This window comes from Coenobita brevimanus, chromosome 65 (assembly GCF_032717465.1).
Source record: "Coenobita brevimanus isolate Jiangsu-jjx chromosome 65, ASM3271746v2, whole genome shotgun sequence".
In the NCBI taxonomy this organism is placed as follows: Eukaryota; Metazoa; Arthropoda; class Malacostraca; order Decapoda; family Coenobitidae; genus Coenobita; species Coenobita brevimanus.
The window spans coordinates 43541572-43559743 of record NC_137018.1 but is presented as its reverse complement, the minus strand read 5'-3'; the positions used below and the strand labels follow the sequence as shown (position 1 = coordinate 43559743).

At 41.3% G+C, this 18172-nt stretch overlaps 1 protein-coding gene across 1 annotated transcript in view; it reads right to left on the bottom strand.

Annotated features, from left to right (window-relative positions):
- Positions 1-1384: 1384 nt before the first annotated feature.
- Positions 1385-18172, bottom strand: part of LOC145405092 (uncharacterized) — a 244275-nt gene continuing 227487 nt past the window's right edge. The window contains exon 22 of the mRNA XM_080276605.1: positions 1385-3696. Coding sequence (XP_080132731.1) covers positions 3471-3696 — 226 coding nt within the window. The 3' untranslated portion in view covers positions 1385-3470. The remainder of the gene's footprint in view (positions 3697-18172) is intronic.

The window sequence follows — 18172 nt, the reverse complement described above, 5'->3', positions numbered from 1 at the left end:
TGTCAGAGTTATATGATTACCACCCAGTGTTGTAAATGGTTTCCTGGGTTACTCACTGTAGGGTTACTTAAAGGCAAGCACATCAAGTGAATTGATGAGGAGCATCCACACCTACCACTAACACCAAGACAGTAGAGAAAGCAGAGGGAATGTAAGTCATTAATGGTATTTATGGATTTGGCTCGGATCCAAGAAACACACTGTTGGGCTAATGTGTTTCTTCCAATGGAAGAGAAAGTTACAATGTAGCTGTAATTACTACTGAATACACAATGATATTTTCTACCATTTCTACTACTGTAAGGAAGTTGGATTCTCGACCCAAACGCTAGACTGAGGCCTGAGTCAGATTTGGAGTTGGGATCAAGCCTCGTTCTTGCATTTGGGCCTTCGTGTCTGTACAGATGAAGGAAAGACATCACTGACAACATTTGCCAAATGCACTCATGCTTGCAAAATGCATCAACCAATCACAAGACAATCTGTCAGCTGTGTTTGCCAAGATGGTATCACAAGCATATTTAGTTATCAGTCAACAAATGTTCACCAGAGTAAGTTATTAAAGCAGTGTGACAAACAATGTAACTGACACAAATACTTGGCGATGTAGAAAGTGATCTATAAATACAGTATTTCAGAAATAACAATTACCAGTACAGTGATCGTTTAGCCAGTAGCCTACGCATTTGAAATTATGCACATGGCAGCATAATCACATTTAGCACTATACTGTGAACTGTCATCCTTCAAACTCTTTAACAAAGGTGTGTGAGGATAAGTTTGTCTAGAGACGCATTTGAAATTATGCACATGTTAGCATTATCAAAATTAGCACTATACTGTGAAGTCACCCTTCAAACTCTTTAACAAACACAAAGGTGTGTGAGGATAAGTTTGTCTAGAGACGCTCCTGTCATAACCATCCCTAGTCCGGGGGTTCCCAGGAGGGCGCATGTGATGACGATGATACTTGTTGGAGTATTTGATGAACATTTACAATTATGATGATGATTTACAGTAGAGTATGCAAATATTAACAATTATTTGTAACGTTTCTGATGCTCAGTAGGTAAATGATTTAACATATCATTATCATGTGGTCAGGCCTGTGACATACAGCTTGATTTTGGAAGCTTGAATGGTAAGTGCATGAATGTCTAGCTCATTTTACTGAGCATGCTATTAATAGTTCTCCTATACTACCATACTTTCTCTTTCCTTGCTTTTGGACTCTAACTTACCTTAGGTTGCAAAACAGAGGTAAGGATGACAATGATAAGTTAATAAACCCTATGACGGAATGAAAGGCATAAGTAATAAGTTATTACAGTATTCTATTTCAGTACAGATAAAAATAAAAACTGTAAAAAAAAAAAAGGTTCAAATAACTGACAGTGCTATTAAAGTTGCAGCAGCCTCACATACAAGGTATAAAATATTAAGCTAATATAGTCATACTATACTCATTACATATATACCAAAATCCATCCATTCATTAATTTAATGCTGTTTCAGCTGCAACATTATCCAATACACAGTCCAACTAAACACTTCCAAATGTATCTTTGAAAAGTAATATTTTAATGTTATATTCATTGTACATATGGTTAATAAATTTTTCAGTCCCAAAAGGGAAAAAAAAAAATCTTTGGCTTTAATGAACATGTAAAGAGATGAGGCACTAAGGGGGGGGGGGGATAAAAACGAGCTCCATTGCCAGAACAAAGCTCAAATGAACACGACATGGCAGTTCTCTGACCAGTGAATTTCACTCATGGTGAAATATAATTTGAGCTGATTCTTGCCAATGAAAACCCAGAAATCATGCTACAGAAATAAAGAATGATATAATTTTTTGGTAACAAAGGCACTTATTCTTTCTTTTTTCAGAAAAGCTTTAAGTAGGTTTGCCAAATCATAACCAATGGACGGCAAACAGTTACACTGCGAATGGCATCAACACAGAGAATCTTGCACCAGAATTAAGGTTTGATCATTCATGCCAACCATCTGGTGATTAAGTACACGGTACTTTCAATGCGCATAGTAGTAAACAGTGTCATATGGTAGTTGTTAGATGTGTTAGATATAATGTGATTACCAAATGGCTCACCTATGTGAATGGTATAACACAAGGGCATTATCATATACCTGGCCTGTTATTAGTTACTTTGGGATTGTCTTGTAAATGCTAAATGCAAGTCGTCTTATATATTGCAACAGTGAGTTTGGCTACACACTTCTTTGAAACACTGTAAGTCAAGCTAAATATTATTAAAATGCAGTCATATACAAAGTGTCAGTAAATGGATATGTGCAGTCATGGTCTACAAATATCATAGTACTAAGGAATACCTAATGGATCAATCTATGTGGCTGAATACCTGATGGTAAAAATGAATAAACTAAACTTTCTAACATCCACGTACCCCTCTACTAAGAGCAGCGTGTTTAAAACAGTAAAGTTAGTAACACTTCTACCATCATTTAAAAATTTGAAAACATTAGTGCATAGATTGTGTGTCACCATGTGTATTACCTATAATTATTTGATATGTTATGCTAGGGTCTAATCTACGAAATTTTTTGCATATCATCTATGTAAACATTACCTAGATAAATATTTGTTTTGATTACAGCCAGATTGGAAAAATAAACTCTGAACATGAAAACATACTGCTGACCAAGAAAAGTTAGGAGTGGAAGCATCTCATCTCTCTAAACAGTGCAACCACCAGTACATCTAATTATCTGAATGATTACTTCTAATTTCAACTGCTTAAAATTGGAGACATCACAGTCTAGTTCCTCACCTTTGCTGCTCACACAGCTGTCAAACATTATTGTCAAAATTCAGGTGATGAAGAGTAGTGCTGTCAGTTATGGCTTACATTATCTTGTACAGAAATTTGTGGATTCATTAACTTTGGTTTTTAAACTTTAACCAACCCCCTGATGGCACTGCCCCTCAGTTCTCGCATTATCTCGTCTTACATATATTCTTCCTTATGTCACCCTTTGCTTCACATTAAATCATTCCATTCTCACACTGTCACGGTTCTCCACTCTTACAGCCCTTGCATTATTTTGTCTTACGTATAATCTTCCTTATGCCATCCTTCATTTCATATTAAACCATTCCATCCTTACATGGTCATGGTTCTCCACTCTTTACCAAACAGTCTGTGCTCAGTTCTATTTTTTATTAAAACACAGAATGTGCAGGATCCAATAACAGCGCATGCCTGCTGTTGAAAGGATATGTAATTCCTGTTACTGGACATCATCCCATACACTTTCTGCACACTCTGCAACCTCTCACAGACAATACAACTGTAGCAGCTAACCCAACAACAAAAGTAAATCCAAATACCCTCATTTAACACCCTTTACTCCAGTTCATTTATCATTCCTCAAAGGACCTATGGATTAACAACTTGGTCAATGTACACTCTGTCCACTATTCTTCCTCAGGTCTTGTCAATGGTGTTAAAAAACCATTCTGTAAACTGGTGTAACTGTTGAGCAGCTGCTCTGCTGTCTTCCTGGAGCTTTTTGTTCTCTGAGCGCAGCTGTGTTACTTCATCTTCCAACTGTTCTGATCGCTGCTGCTCAGCTGCCAGGCAACGTTCAAGGTGTGCCACCCGGTCGTGTAAAGAACAAGGCTCACCTGGGGTGCTGCCACTCTCTCCTATCCTGTTGATAAGCAAAAATGGACATAAATTTAATTTGCAACATGGGAAATTAAGTTTATGGCTCACACACACAGTATCTATATTTTTCCTAATCTACATTAAGCAGTGTGAGTTGTGGCATGAGTAACAACAAAGAATAAAGGTATGGCATGGTGGGATGACGAGGTTAAGAGGGCAGTGGAGGAAAAGAGGAAGAAGTGGCTAGAGTGGATACAGGACAGGGGTTCAGCTAAAATAAGAAGTGAATATACTAAGAGCTAGAAGCATGTAAAGAGACTAGTGAAGAGAAAATGAAGGAGATAAATGATGATCTAGGAAGAAAAATGAATGCAAATTACTCTGAAAACAGGAAGTTATTCTGGAAAGAGGTGTGGAAATGTAGATGCAACAGTGGAAAGAAATGTGAAAGTGTGAAGGATGTAAGTGGCAGGTTATTAGCCCATGGGGATGAAGTATGGATTAGACAAAAAGAATATTTTGAAAGTCTGATGAATGGGAATAGAGAAAGCAAAGTAACTGTTAACATGATTGGTTTTGAGGTGGACAGAGAAGGAATGCAGAGCCAGGAAACGTGACCCTTGCACAGGTGAAGAACGTTGTGAAGTGGCTGAAAAATGGGAAAACGGCTGGGGTTGATGAGGTGTATGTAGAGATGATTAAGTGTAGTGGGAAGTGTGGAATGAACTGCTTGTTAGAGATATGTATAAGGCATGGATGAGTGAAACTGTGCCAGTAGAGTGGAAAAAGTCAGTGACAGTACCCCTATACAAAAATAAAGCTGAGTGAAGTGAGTGTAAGAATTATCATGGCATAAGTCTACTGAATGCTGTAGGGAAGGTATAAGGAAAAATTACTATAAAGAAAGTAAAAGAGATATCAGAAGTACTAGTGAGTGATGAACAGAGTGGCTATAGCAGTGGCAGTTGATGTGTGGATCAAATACTGGCAGTGAGACAGATAGTGGAGAAGGCCTGTGAGAAGGACAATAAAGTGTTTATGTCATTTATGGATCTGGAAAAAGCATACAACGAAGTAGACAGAGAAAGCTTGTGGAAGGTTTTGCGCAGGTACTGTGTAGATGGTAAGCTGCTAGGTGCCATCAAGGGTTTTTATGATGGAAGTGAGACATGTCTATCTATCTATCTATCTATTGCCAGACGCCTCAATCCCGTTTGGGGTGGCCACAAACAAATCGCCTCCAAGTTGCCCTGTCCCCCGCCATTTCACTGCCCTGCTCCCAACTCACACCCCCCTCTCTCATATACCTCTCCACCCCATCCCTCCATCTCATCCTCGGCCTCCCCCTCCCTCTTCCCCCCTCCACCTCACTCACATACACTCTCTTCGTCAGTCTTTCACCCTCCATCCTCTCCACATGGCCAAACCACCTCAGTGTGTTCCTCATTACGCTTCCTATCACATCCACATCCACACCACAACGCTCCTTTATATCCTCATTTGTCAGCCTGTCTCTCCACGTGACTCCACAGGCTCCTCTTAACCCTTTAACCGCGGGTATTGTTTTGGTCTGACTGTCCTCTCCCGCGGGGGTTTCAGCCAAATGTAAACAAACCTTTAAACCTTAATAACTCTGCACAGAATAAAGCTAGAGAAAAAAATAAGGTACCATTAGAAAGTACTAACCTTCAGCTTTCCATTGATGTAGGTTTCATGACTTTGTTGACTTTCACAGGACGGGCAGTGCCGTTAGAAGTGAGAGGTGTAAAATCACTATTTTTCGCTCACACATCATTACCTTCGCTCATACACCATTACCAAATGCCAACCTCATTCTGATAATAATACTATAAACATATATGAACACTGCACATACGATAAACACCCACTCTGTGTTCACTGAGGCATGTAATAGGCACTGTAATTACCTGCACTTCACTGCCACATCAGCGGTGTTGTAATCACTATTTTTCGTTCACACACCATTACCAAATGCCAACCTCATTCTGATAATAATACTATAAACATATATGAACACTGCACATACGATAAACACCCACTCTGTGTTCACTGAGGCAGGTAAAAGGCACTGTAATTGCCTGCACTTCACTGCCACATCAGCGGTGTTGTAATCACTATTTTTCGCTCACACACCATTACCAAATGCCAGTCACATTCTGATAATAATACTATAAACATATATGAACACTGCACATACGATAAACACCCACTCTGTGTTCACTGAGACAGGTAAAAGGCACTGTAATTGCCTGCACTTCACTGCCACATCAACATGTGTTGTCACTCACACAGCTGGACAGATACTGATGCGCGCTTGGTCAGGGGTGGGGTGGGGGGCCCAGGGGGTGGGAGGTGTGGCCCCAGGGGGGGGAAGAGGGAGGTGGGGGTCGGCTGGAGTGAAAGAACTTAATAGCTACTCTCCCTTGAAACAATTGGCGCACGGAAAAAACGCGGGGTGTTCAAAATATTCACAAACATTCGAGAATGACACCCGCGGTTTGGTCCAGTTTTTGCAACGTCATTCTGGAATGACACCCGCGGTTAAAGGGTTAAATAACTCATTTCCACTGCTCTCACTCTTGACTTGTGTCCTTCCAACAATGTCCAAGCTTCACTTCCGTACGTTAGAGTTGGTATCACAATACTGTCATGTAGTAACTTTTTCACTTCCATGCTCACTTCCCTGTTTCTTATCACTGCTTTCAAGGAACCAGCAACCTTTCTTCCCTGCTGTACCCTTTCAAGCACTTCACCCTCCAAACCTCCATCCTTACTCATCACACTACCCAAATACTTAAACGTACTCACATTTTCCAATTCCTCACCATCCAACCTCGCTGTACATTCACTAACTTCACCTCTCTCAAAGACCATCACTTTACTCTTCCCTACATTCACCTTTAGGTTCCGTTTCTTACACACTCTCTCAAACTCATCCACCAAGCCTTGCAGCTCCCCTTCGTCTTCACTCAACAACACAGTATCATCTGCAAACAACAGTACAGGGAGTTTCCAAACACTATCCTCTCTCACCAGGGCCACTCCAACATCCACTACCCTACCTTGTACCTCTTTTATTACCCCATCCATGTACAGATTGAACAACCATGGAGACATGACACATCCCTGTTTCAAACCAACTTTCAAAGAGAAAAATTCACTTAGTTCACCATCCACATGCACTGCAGCCTTTGCACCATCGTACATACTCTTCACAGCATTCAACAACTTCTCATCTACTCCATATATTCTTAACACTTTCCACAATCCTTGTCTATCCACCCTGTCATATGTTTTCTCCAAATCCATGAAAGCCGCAAACAACTTCTTTCCATTCTATAGAAACTTTTCCACTAAAGATCTAAGAATGAATATCTGATCTACACAACCTCTTCCCTTCCTAAAGCCTCCCTGTTCTTCTCCAACTAATTTCTCTGTTCTTTCTCTAACTCTGTCTATAAGTATCCTACCATACACTTTTCCTATTATACTAAGAAGACAAATGCCCCTATGATTACCACACACTTCTTTTTCCCCTTTTCCTTTGTACAAGGGAATAATTATACCTGACTTCCTATCCTCCGGGACTCTACCTTCCTCCCAGGCCAATCTGCACATCTTCCACATCCATTCTACTACTATCTCTCCCCCATGCTTCAGCATTTCACCACACACTCCATCAATTCCTGGGGCTTTCCCCGATTTAACTTTCTTCATTGCTTCCACAACTTCTATCCTACTGATTTCTTCCTGTCTTCTCACCTGATGAGACATGTGTAGGGGTAAATGGGCATCTAAGTTAATGGTTCACTATCGGTGTGGGCATGCGACAAGGTTGTGTGATGTCCCCATGGCTGTTCATTATATAAATGGATGGGGTGATGAGAGAAGTAAAAACACAAATAATGGAGAGAGGGATGCCATTGGTAATAAATGGTGATGGATAGAATATCTCGAATTTGTTGTATGCTAATGATGCAGTGCTACATGCAAATAAATGACAAGAGCTTGGTAGACTAGTGCATAGTTTTGTAGATTCTGTGAGCGTCATGTCCTGTGGGTAAATGGAGAAAAGAGTAAAGTGATGGTTACTGAGAGAGAAGATGACTCCCAGTGTGATGTACTGTGAATGATGAGAGACTAGAATTGGTGAGAGAGTTCAAATACCTGGGTACAGTGATAGAAAAGAGAGAAAAATGTGCAAAAGAAGTGGAAAGGACAGTGAAACAAAGAAGGAGAGTAGCTGGTGTTATGAAGGTCTTGATATGAAACAGAGTCTTGAGTGTTGCAGCTGCACGAGGCTTACATGAAGGAGTGTTAGTGCCAACTTTAACATATGGATGTGAGACTATCATGTGGTATGCAAATGGAAAGTCAAGAGTAAAAGCAATGGAGATGGGACTGCTGAGAAATTACGTGAAGTAGAGAGAGTGGATAGGATACAGAATAATGTGTTACATGAAAGACACAGAGTTAGGAAGTCTGTGGACACTAGAAATGAAATGAGTGTACTGAGATGGTTTGGTCATGTGGAGAGAATGGATTATTTTTCATTTATTTATTTTTTTTCAATGCAAGGACAAAAGAAACCAAAGGCCAGGAGCCCACAAACCGTTCCTTTCAAGAAAAAACAAAAACAATACAAAAGAGAACCAAATTCAAGATATGTTCATTTCAAGATGCCTGGACACACTGCGACTGAAAGACCGGAGACCATAAGAAATAGGAAATACAGACAGAGGAAGACAGTTCCAGAGCTGACCTGTTGCATAAATGAAGGACTGGGAGTAACGGTTAACTCTTGCAATAGAAAACTGGACAGAAAACAGATAAGTCTGTTGCTAGACGGGTGCTACACACTTGTCGTAGAGGTGAAGGGACGCAAACAGACAGTTCAGACGAGCAGTGACCATTTAGGTGGCAAAAGAAAAGAGACAGAGGTTGAAGGGAGTCAGTAAGAGGAGGAGAGTTAATGAGACAAAAAGTCTCTGACTCTACCCTACTGAGAAGAGCAGTAGGTGGGGAGCCACCCCACACACGAGTTGTAATTTCCACAGGGACGAATAAAACCTGTGTACAGTAAATCCTTGTTTTTCGCTGCCTGGATGTTCCGCCTAACCTTGCGAACCGTGAAACGTCAAAGTGTGAGGTTAAGAGTCAATGGGACAAATAGAGCAGCGTTCCGGTAGGACATGTACCTACCCTATCAGAAAGTACTATAACACCAAACAGGCCCTACCCAAAATTAAGTGAAGAGTGTCTGCTACTGCTAAAACAGCATAACACAATAAACAAGTGCCTGAAAAGACATTAAAACTGTTGTAAAGAGCTGCAACACCAAAAATCCTTACCAGAAATAAACTGAAGACTGGCTTGAGTGGCAAGTGAAGGTGTGTTGAGGGTGGATGGGCTAGTTCCCGTTATCACTAACCGTGGAAAAGCTGCCACTTTTCACCAGATTATTTAATTTTCGACATCAAAGTCGGTCAACTAAACCCGGGTCATTTAATGTGTCCTCTTTGTCACTAAAAGGAAGGGGGAAATTATAACATTATTTTACTCACTGCTACAAGGAAGAAAGGCTGTAATATAGTCAAACAGAATAAAAAATTGGTGGGCTGAGTCTACCATCTCTGTACTGGGATGTTTATTATTCTTTCCTACCTTAAATATCATTCCTACCCCATGGGGGCAGGGGGGTTTCAAGAATACTCCCCCAGTATCCCTGCTTGTCGTACGAGGTGACTGAAAAGGTTGGTGGTGGGTTAGTGCCCCACCCCGTAAAAAGAACTAACTAAACAAGTGAATAAAGTGCCTCGGACCAGGACGGATCATACGATGACGACTAAGGAACGGACAAAGGACATTCTGAGGGTGGGGACATGGAATGTGAGAGGAGTGAATGATGAAGTGAAAGAGAGAGAGATTGTTCAGGTGCCTGAGGATGCAAGAGTGGATGTATGTGGATTGACTGAAACTAAATGGAAAAGTGAAAGGGTGAGAGAATGGGAATATAGTTTAGGTATATGTGCGGGAGTTAATGAGAATGAGAGGGCAAGAGAGGGAGTATGTCTGATGATAAGCACGAGGTGGAAGGAGAATATGAGAGAGGATGGAACACTAGGTGCAAGGATTGTATGGGTGAGAATGAAAGTAGGTATATAAGCGTGGGCGATTGTACAGTATGTGCATATACGCCGACAGAGGACCGAGTGGCATAAGTGAAAGATGAGTTTTGGGTGAGTGTAGAAGCATGTATGGACAAATCTGACAGAAGCGAGAGAGTGCTTTTGACTGGAGACATGAATGGCAAACTTGGGAATGTATGAGTGGATGGAGTGGTTGGTCAGTGGGGTGTGCCGGCTGAAGTAGATGGGAATAGTAGTGCTTTGGTGGACATCTGTGCTGGTAAGGGATTGGCAATAGCCAACACCTACTTTTGGCATAAGATGATTCACCGGCATACATGGAGAGTAATGAGGAGGATGGATGGTGAACTTGTTGAACGAAAGGCAATGATAGACTACGCGTGTGTGGATGAGCAAATGAGATGACAAGTGTTGGATGAAAGAGTGTGGAGAGGGTGGGGGAATGGAGTCTCGGACCATCACTTAGTGATGGCCAAGGTAAAGCTGCAAAGAAAATGGTTGAAGAGACGAAGGGGAAGACAGGAGGAAACAGCTCCTGTGAGAAGAGTGGAGAACTTGCAAGATAGTGAGAAAATGGCATAGTGGAAGAAAGATTGGGAAGGTTTGAGTTAGAGTAGATGGAAGGGGTGGAAGACATATGTAAGATATTCACAGAAGACATAGGCGGAGTGTGTGAGGTGGTTTGTGGAGTGAGGAGGAGATGCAGGGGTGTGCAAGGGACAGCACGGTGGAATGATGAGGTGAAACGAGCTGTGGAACAAAAGAAGGCATATAGTGAATGGTTAGCGAGTAGAGGTAGGGGAGAAGATGAGAGAGAGAAGAGAGGTATATGTGAGCAGGAGAAGGGAGGTGAAGAAACTGGTGAAGGAGAGTATGAAGAAAGTGGATGAAGAGTTTGGGAGGAATCTGAGTGTGAAATGGAGGGAGTGGAAGAAATAGTTTTGGAAGGAGTTAAAGAAAGTAAGGCAGTGTGAAAGGGGAAACAGTAGGGGAGTGAAAGATAGGAATAACAGATTGTCAGTGGAGACGAAAGAGAAATTGAGGAGATGGAAGGAGCACTTTGAGGATTTGTTGAACATAGAGAGTGAGAGCAGTGCGAGTATAAGGGATTGGGGAATGGCTGGGAGAAGAAAAGATGAGAGGAGGGAGGAAGAGATAAGTAGGGCGGAAGTAGTGGAAGCAATGAAGAAGATCAAGATGGGAAAGGCCCCAGGAATTGATGGAGTGTGTGGTGAAATGCTGAGGTATGGTAGTGAGAGTGTTGTGGAGTGGATATGAAAGTTGTGTAGATTGGCTTGGGACGAGGGAAGGGTTCCAGAGGACTGGAAATCAGGTATAATTGTTCCTTTATAAAAAGGAAAAGGGAAGAGAGAAGTATGTGGTAACCATTAGAGTACTTGCATCCTTAGTGTGACCGGAAAAATATATGGCAGAAAACTCACTGATAGGGTTAGGCATGTGACAGAGGAGCTTGTTGGAGAACAACAAAGGGGATTTAGGAAGGGAAAAGGGTGTGTAGATCAGATATCTGTTCTAAGATGTTTAGTGGAGAAGTATCTAGTGAAGGGAAAGAAAGTGTATGCTGCCTTCATGGACTTGGAGAAAACTTATGACAGAATAGATAGGCAAGGTATGTGGAAGGTATTAAGAATATATGGAGTGGAAGGGAAATTGTTGAGTGCTGTGAAGAGTATGTACGAAGGAGCTAGGGCTATGGTGCAAGTGGATGGTGAGCTGCGTGAGTTCTTTTATCTCAATGTGGGACTGAAACAGGGTTGAGCGATGTCTCCATGGCTGTTTAATATATACATGGATGGGGTTGTAAAGGAGGTGCAAGGTAGGGCAGTGGATGTGGGGGTGGCTCTAATGAATGAGGGTCAGATTTGGAAGATTCCGGTGCTGCTGTTTGCTGATGATACAGTATTGTTGAGTGAAGATGAATGGGGTTGCAAGATTTGGTGAATGAGCCTGGGACAGTGTATAGGAAGAGGAATCTGAAAGTTAATGTAAAGAAGAGTAAAGTTATGGTGTTTGAGAGGAATGAAGTCACAGAATGTACAGTGAGGTTGGATGGTGAGGATATGGAGAATGTGAGTGCATTCAAGTACTTGAGTGGTGTTATGAGCAAGGATGAAACTTTGAGGGATGAAGTGCGTGAAAGGGTACTGCAGGGAAGGATGGTTGTTGGTTCACTGAAAGCAGTGATGAGAAATAGGGAGGTGAGTATGGAAGTTAAGAAGTCACTGCATGATAGTATTGTGATCCCTACCCTGATGTATGGAAGCGAGGCGTGGACTTTGCAAGAGGGGAAAAAGTCAAGAGTGAGAGTAGTGGAAATGAGTTACTTGAGAGGAGCATGTGGCGTGACATGGAGGGACAGGTTGATGAATGAAGAAGTGAAGGAACGTTATGGGGTGGATGTGGATGTGGTTGAGAAGATTAGGAGAAATACACTGAGGTGGTCTGGACATGTGGAGAGAATGGAGATTGAAAGACTGACTAAGAGGGTGTATGTAGGTGAGGTGGAGGGAGGGAGAGGGAGGGGTAGACTGACGATGAGGTGGAGGGATGGAGTTGAGAGGTATATGAGGGAGGAGGGAGTGAGTTGGGGGGAGGGTAGTCAAATGGTGGGTGACAGAGCGACTTAGAGGCGTTTTGTCTGCAGCCACCCATTGCCGGATTAGGATGTCGAGCTATAGATAGATAGATAGATTTATTTTACATCTATTTCAGGTATTTGTCCATCAAAACAAAAATAAATAGTGTTACGAGAAACATGTAACGATTCTTTGTTAAGAAATAGTAGCACGACATGGCTGAAGATTGTACGTTACGATCATAAACAATAACAAACTCACGTGTGTCTCCTGCCCCGCTGGACCTGCTGTATAAAAATCATGGAAAACTGTTGCAGAGAAAAATGGACAGTGCCTAGACTGAGCATTGGTATGCATTGTCTGCTGAGTGTCGGCTGCTGGCTGGGAGCATCGAACTGTGAGACAACTCGGAAACTTTTTTCTTGCGCGAAAAACGAAGCGTCGAAGTAAAATGTGTCCAAATACGAGGATGTACTGTATAAAGTCAACAACTGTGCACGTGTAAAGAAGGTACAGTGTCAGCTTAGCACATCTAATCTCTTGGAAGCAGATTTTACAAGAGATGTAATATGATCTTTCCAAGACAAGTCCCGAGAAAATGAAAGCCCAAGTACGTTTAAAGACGATGCAGGATTAAGCTGGATATCATTACATATTAGTGGGTACTCCTGTGAAAGATTTTGTCGGGTTGATAGATGTAAGAACTGAGTCTTTGGTGCGTTAAAAACAACAAGATTATTTTTATCTCAGAGATATGAGCCAGGTCAGACATTAGGTGTGCCATAGCCTCATCCCTTGTTTGTTGAAGTAACTGCTGAGATGGATGTTGCAGGAATTGAATGGAATGGTGAAGGGTGGAATCATCAATGTATGAGTGGATACAGTTAGATATACAGCTAAGAAGGTCATTGATGAATAAAAGGAAGAAAGTTGGTGATAGGACTGAGCCCTGAGGAACACCACTGCTGACAGGTCTAGAAGAACAGTGGTTGTCTACAACACATCTACAACAACAGCTATAGAATGACCAGAAAGGAAGCTATAGATGAAGGCACAGATAGAAGGCTAGAAACCCTTAGAGGACAGTTTGGAAATTAAAAATTTGTCAGGCTCGATCGAAAGCATTTGAGATGTCAAGTGCAAAGGCAAAGCGATCGCCGAGGTCCCGAAGGAGGATGACCAGGAGTCTGAAAGGTAGGTGAGAAGATCACCAGTGGAGTGTCCCTGATGGAACCCATACTGATGATCAGAAAGACGGTTGGGATAGGAAAGATGCTTTAAAATTTTTCTGTTAAGAATAGACTCAAAAACTTTTGAGACACAGATGTTAAAGCAAATTGGGCGATAGTTATAGGGACTGGCTGAACGAGAGCAAACGTTCTGCAAGAAGGAAAGGTACATGCTGACAGACAACGGTGACAGCACAGTTCTTGAGGACAACAGGAGGGACCCCATCAGGCCCACATCCATTTTTAGTACTGAGGCCAGTGATAGCAGAAAATACATCAGCAGAAGAAATTTTAATGTCAACCATGAAGATGTCAGAGGGGTGGAAGTGATGGAGCACCAGAATCGTCTAAGGTGGAAATGGACGAGAAAGTCTGAGCAAAGAGATCTGCTTTATCAGCAGAAGAAATAGCTACAGAGCCACCAGAGTAGAAAAGATGATGACGTAAAGTTGTTACAAAGGTTTTTGGTAAGGTGCCAGATGGAGCGGGAAGAATTCGAGTTGGAGAATTGAGAGCATTCAGTATGGATGAAATTATTTTTAGCAAGCAAAGAACAGACTTAGCATGATTCCAGGCAGAAACATAAAAAAGATGAGATTCAGGGGTGGGTTGGTTCCGGTACATTTTATAGTCCCTCTCCTTGTTTTGGACAGCATTAGAACAAGTGTGATTAAACCAAGGCTTTCCTGCATTAGTCAAAGAATATGAAAAGGAATGCATGCTTTCACGCCTGAGAGAATAACCTCTGCAATGTGTGAGGCACACTCAGATGGCTCCCGGCCATGGAAGAAATAATCATTCCAGGGAAAATCAAAGAAGTACTGCCTGATGGCCTCCAAATTAGCAGCTCCAAAGTGCCAGAATCAAAAATTCTTTGGAGAGTCCACAGGCCGTACTGGAGCAATAGGACAGGTTAAGGTAATAAGGTTGTGACTGGAGGAGCCCAATGGATAGGAAAGATTAACAGTGTAAGCAGAAGGATTAGTTGTAAGGTAGAGATCAATTATGTTGGAACTCTCTCTAAGGTGGTCAGAGATATGGGTAGGGTGCTGTACAAGCTGCACTAGGTTATTAAGGATAGAAAAGATGTAGGTTTGTTAATCAGGTGGATCAGTGAGAGGAAAAGAGAGCCAAAGGTGGTAGTGAACACTGAAATCTCCTAGAATGGAGATTTCAGAGAAAGGAGAAATGGATAGGATGTGCTCCATTGTAGAAGTGAGTCGAAGAATTATTCATAGTCAGTAGAAATTGGGGATAAGTAAATAGTACAGGTATATTCAGTCAGACAGTAGAGAATTCAGAAAAATCAAGTTCAGGAACACGAGAGCAAGATAAGTCATTGCGTACATGTACACAACAGCCACCTTTAGCCTTGAAATGAGCATAGAGAAAGTAGGACAGAGAAAAGGGTTTGATATCACTCGCCTCACACAGCTGAGTCTCAGGTGAGAAGAAAAGGTGTGATTTAGAGGAGGATAGGTGGTGCTCAACAGAGAGAAAGTTAGAGGAAGGGTCACGAATGTTGCAGAAATGAACAAGAAGTGAGTTGGACAGTGGTTCCAGGCAGCTTGTTGAGTCGTCACCGGGAGAGGGTGGATGATGGGGGCATTTATGGTCCCCCCCTGGGGACTCCGAGGCTTGATTATCAGACACCATTTGTTTTTAAATTCTGAAAAAGAAGTGTAGTGTGTAATGTGCATGTAGTTTGGTGCTGACAGAGTGGTGAAAAAGGTATATATAAGTGAATTTGAAGGAGGGAGGAGGCAAGGTAGGCCAAGAAGAAGGTGGATGGATATGGTACATGAGTGTATGAGGAAGAGAGATTTGGAAGTTGGTCAGACTAAGGGACTGACAAGAGACCGAGCTGGATGGACGAATTTTGAGCTATGAAGAGCATACCCAGGGACTTGGCACCCCTTTTTAATGTGACAGTGTTCAGACTGGCTCTATCAGATAGGTATATGTGATGCTACAGATCATAGTGAATATCTTGTGGCCTATCTGATGCAGCCATGATTCTAAGGGCTTAAATGATGAGTGAATGGAAGCACAGCCCACTAAAATGGGCAGACTTTGGCTGTCTGGACATTGCTACTCCTCAGCCTGCCCTAGGGTTAGAAAAGAGGTCCGGATGATGATGATTATGATGATCTGCAGTAAGTTCAATGAAGTGCTATTAATCAAAAAGTTCATTTAGTTACGATGACAGTTATGTCGTATTTACAGCCCAGATACTAGCACAAGGCCAGAGCCAAACTTGGGGCTTGAATTACACTTGGTAAACCAGCAAAAACTAATACCCTAAAATAGGACTCAATCTTGCAGACTGACTTGAGGCTCCCAGGCTCAAGCCACCTCTCATTAGGCTGACATGTTATGAAGTTTGACAGAGACCTGATATTACAAAATTTCATCAGTTAGATTTAACTTTAGAATGACAAGTAACTGATAACCAACACCTAATAAAAGGCAGTAGTTACATATAATTCATGGCATATTTAGTAAATTACCTTAATTCCCTTGATCACTGAATGAACAGCTGAAAGTCAGGAAACAATAACAACTACCCACACATATAACCTCACCTTCACCATAAACATGAGGTAATATGCAATAATGTAAAGTAATAGGTTGTAATGGGCTACAATATTTATGTGTAATGGGGTGTACTATGTAAGAGGCTCCTGAATTCTATTATGTAATACTAATACATTATATACATAAAGTAATAAGTAAATGACTATTACTTTATCTATTACTGTTCTCTGCCTTACATATAAAAACCTTAAAGCCTGTTGCCACATAAAATATGAAACATATAAGTGATTGTGGTTAAATGTCACAATGCAAAACTGTACCTACTACCCTTCCTCTGACTGTATAATGCCATCTCTAGGATCAAAACTCTCAAGTACTGAATGTTTGTCAGTGTTACAAGACACTAGCCATATAGACTGAGATATTAATTAGGAAGCAAACATCACATTGCTAAGTGATCCTTACTCTCCTGAAACCAAAGTCATTATGCCAAGAAGTAATGTTATGAATAACTTTGGCTATCCTTAGTAGGGTAGCTCCCAGGTACTATGCAAGCATGGCATCAGTGCAGTATGCTGCTAAATGCAGACACAGCTTGGAGGTAAACTTCAGATTAGGACAACTGATTTTTCTGTGAAGCTGTGACCATAAACTAAGTTGGTGTATATTAAATTCATCATGTCTATAGGAAGGCTGCCAGAGATTGAACAGCTAGGAGATTACATTAGGTGACCAAGGCCAATGCATGCAAGCACGCTGAAGCCTTTATAAATGATATGATACAATGATGTCAGGTTGTTTTGAATAACTTTAAGGTACCAGTGAATGATTCAAGAAACTATAATACCAAATGTAAACACTGTGGTACAATGATACTTGGCTCCAGCAAAACATCATCAAACCCAAGCGTGTAATGAATTTAAAGGTAAGGATGAGGAAAAATTATGCTGTCAGGTCCAGCTATTCGCAGGAGTTATGTACCAGAACATCCTGCGAATGTTGAAATCTGTGAAAAGCCCAAACCTACCAGAGAGGTCATTGATTTCAATGTTTTTGTTATTCCTATTACCTACAAACCCACTATAACAACTGTAAATGCACATTAAAACTTCCTCAAAAGACAGTACAGGATGATATACAAGCCCTTGTGGGTACAGTGTACTGTACTCACCATGCAATGATGATGAGAGTTTGCCATGTGAACAGCACATCCCTTTACATGAAAACTTCATAGTTTAACTGGGTAGGTCAGTATTTCTCAAAGAAAATATGCAAAAAAATCAATTATGAACCACTAGGAACAGATGATTTTGCGGAAAAAGCAGGAAATATCTTTAAATACTTTCCCACAAAAATTCGTGAATATGTGAAGCTGCGAATAACAAACACACAAACAGCAGAGGCTGACTGTAATTACAATAAGACCTCACTATAACCAACTAATTGGGTCTCAAACCATTCCGAAAAAAGCGAAATTCCAATAAAAGCGACATCCGGACTTTCCCCTGCTAATCCGGACTTTTTCCGATATCTCAGACATTAGTCCGGATCGCACCAATGGTTTTTAAACTGTTTTGACTACCACTGCAGTACTGTACCGTGTTATGCCTTCACTATATTAATCAAATGGTATAATATATATAATAATACTGTACTGTACACTGATAAACATGTCTTTTATTTGCGTTATTGTGGTGAACAAAGCGGAAGTGGTCAGACAGTCCGGACTGCATGTGGCTTTATTGGACATTTTCTAATACATAGGAATTTAGTCCAGTAGCTCCTTGAGTCCAATAAAAACGCATTCCAGTCTACTGAAATCTGTTATTGTCAACCATTCCCTTAGATGCCCATTAACCCTTACACATGCTTCGCTACCATCATAAAAACTCATCAGCACCTAGCAGCTTACCATATACTCCGTATATGTGCAAAACTTTACACAATCCCTCTCTGTCTACTTTGTCATATGCTTTTTCCAGATC